Source organism: Montipora foliosa, chromosome 2, assembly GCF_036669935.1.
Source record: "Montipora foliosa isolate CH-2021 chromosome 2, ASM3666993v2, whole genome shotgun sequence".
NCBI lineage: Eukaryota > Metazoa > Cnidaria > Anthozoa > Scleractinia > Acroporidae > Montipora > Montipora foliosa.
In genome coordinates this window covers 44,221,010-44,223,509 of record NC_090870.1, presented here as the reverse complement: position 1 = coordinate 44,223,509, position 2,500 = coordinate 44,221,010, and the positions used below count along the sequence as shown (strand labels likewise).

Sequence of the window (2,500 nt, the reverse complement as noted above, 5' to 3'; positions counted from 1 at the left end):
GAAATGTTCACTTCCAAGGGAGCTTGAGCACACGACTTTTTTGAGACCGGGAAAACAGCTCACTTCCAGTTACCGTCCGCGTCTCAAAAATGTCGCCTGCTTAAGTTCCCTTTTACTCTGTGGGACGTCATTTGGCAAGCGCGCTCGACTTGGGCTACCGGTCGATGTGACCACATCATTTTTTTCCTGGCCAGTTGGTACAATATAAGTGTTAACCCTACGACTCCCAAACCGGCCTGTCTAACGCCAGACGATTTTACTCGTCAATGGAGAACCCCCGGGAGGAAATGGGTTAAAAAAAGGCAAAGCAGAGTTGTCCGTAAACAAAACAAAAGCCACAAGGACTTAAGCAGAAAAATTTCTTTCCTTTGTTCCCGTTGGGTCAGATTTGTTTTTGAAAATAATCGTCATTGATGTAAGCTTGTTGTCTCCCATCGTTTTGATTGATATGTTAATGGCCCGTACAGAAAAGGAGGAGGATTACAAATTTTTAAGCTGGAACAATCAACATAACACAGAAGCCACCAAGTTTTTGCAAAAAGAAGTTACATTGTACCATCAGATAATTTGCATCACCAAAGAGTATTGTGGAAGGGGATAAGAATGCCACAAAAACAAACTGAAAATGAGAGGACACTGGAACGTTACAGTTAAAAAGTATTCTGTCAGGTAATCGTCCAACAACGTAACATACGCGATTGCTTCATAGCAGTGCATTTATGTACCTTTAAGTTCCTCTTCTGCTCAATCCCAAATTGACCAATTACATATTCTGAGAATGCCTTGAAAAGACCACTTTTCGAACATCCTGGAATCTGAAGTACAAGTAACAAATATTTGAACAACGTTAAGTAGTGCTCTCTTAAGTCATACGCATATTCTACAGCTTCAGTTAGACATGTTAGCTGTGTAAATTTCACTGGGTTTCTGCCCAGAAAGAGGAAGCATTCCAGAAGCAAATAGAAAGATGGCAGTTATTTGCTATTATAATATGCTGATTGCGTATAGCCAGGCAAATCTTTATTCAGCACAGTGAGGTGTGAAGGCAATATCTTGTTCCCCAAGAGCTATCCAAGAGAAAACTAGCTTGATTTGTTTTCTTTGGAAGTTTGATACAGTGAATTTAATATTTGAAAAATCCCATGCCATTTTAACTATCCCTTAATTATGGTGGGATTTTTGGTAGTTTTCAATTGAACTATCATGTAGTCTACATGTAGCCCTACTCTTCCCCTGCAATGATCACCGCCGCGCGGATCATCTCAGGGGGAGGGTATGTCTACACTGTAGGCTAGGTCCACTGTCATGTGAGATAATCTGTAAGTCAACAAAGTTGTATTTGTTGTTTAAAGGCAGTGATAGCGCAATCGCATATTACAATCACAATTTTATTGGCATTTAACCCATTGACTTCTGATAGTGAGACTTTATTTTAAACCGAGGTGCACGACTTTGTAGAGCTCGCAGACCAGTGGACACACTGCCCATCTAGGTCCATTCAGGACCGAGATAAACGACCTAGCTCTCCAGTGAATTCTCGTAGCTCAATGGGTAGAGCATCCGACCGGTGTTACGGAGGTCGTAGGTTCGACTCCTGCCTAGGAAGCTGATTTTTCAAGCAACTTGTACTCTATCCTTCTCACGGGCGTGTCACACCTTTTCATCATTTCATCATACATTTGTACAAACTGAGGCGCATGACTTTGTAGAGTTCGCAGACCAGTGGAACACACTGTCCATTCAGGACCACGATAAACGACCTAGAGCTCTTTCCAGTGAGTTCACAGTGGGTAGAGCATCTGACCGGTGTTACAGAAGTCGTAGGTTCGATTCCTGCCAAGGACTCTTTCGCCTGTTGCCAAGCAACTTGTATTCTATCCTTCTCAAGGGCGCATTACAACTTTCCATCGTTCCAGATTTTGCCTTCAACCGGGGCATTGATAACTTTTAACAGTTTAAAGTGAAAAAAACATACCAAAGGAGTGTTGTAAAACAACCCAAATGCCATTCTTGGTAAAAGGGAAAAAATTGCCGTCTTAAAGCACACCTGCATGTAAAGGGAGAAACAAAGGATGTTATTTGAAAGAACACTTAACACTTTATACATGTATGAGAAATGCAATCCTCTTATTACCCGTTTGTTTTTGTACTCTTCTCCAAGGTACAAAACAGGGTTACAGGTAAATGCTTTCCATGTTGCCCCAAAGTTTCCAAGGCTTCTTCTCTGACTCTGTCAAGAAAAGCAAGAAAAAGTTCATTACAAGTAAAAAATATATGCTATGTTAGGGGATCAATTATTTATTATAAATTTCATCATTAACAAATTAAGACACAATATTATTACAAGCATTTAATAACATTAATCTCACATCTTTGCTCTCTTCTAAGACTTGCAGAGAAATTCATTCAGGGTGCTTTCCTTTTGTCAGAACTGGCCGGCCAGACCCATCAGTTTGCAAAGTAAGTGCAACAATTTGAAGGAACACTGGCATGATAATCC

General features: G+C 40.7%; 1 protein-coding gene across 1 annotated transcript in view; it reads right to left on the bottom strand.

The window, feature by feature from the left end:
- LOC137993233 (EGF domain-specific O-linked N-acetylglucosamine transferase-like) overlaps positions 1-2,500 on the bottom strand; it is a 20,153-nt gene that overhangs the window by 5,529 nt on the left and 12,124 nt on the right. The window contains exons 8-10 of the mRNA XM_068838955.1: positions 2,135-2,230; positions 1,976-2,047; positions 726-815 (exon numbers count right to left, since the gene is read on the bottom strand). Coding sequence (XP_068695056.1) covers positions 726-815; positions 1,976-2,047; positions 2,135-2,230 — 258 coding nt within the window. The remainder of the gene's footprint in view (positions 1-725; positions 816-1,975; positions 2,048-2,134; positions 2,231-2,500) is intronic.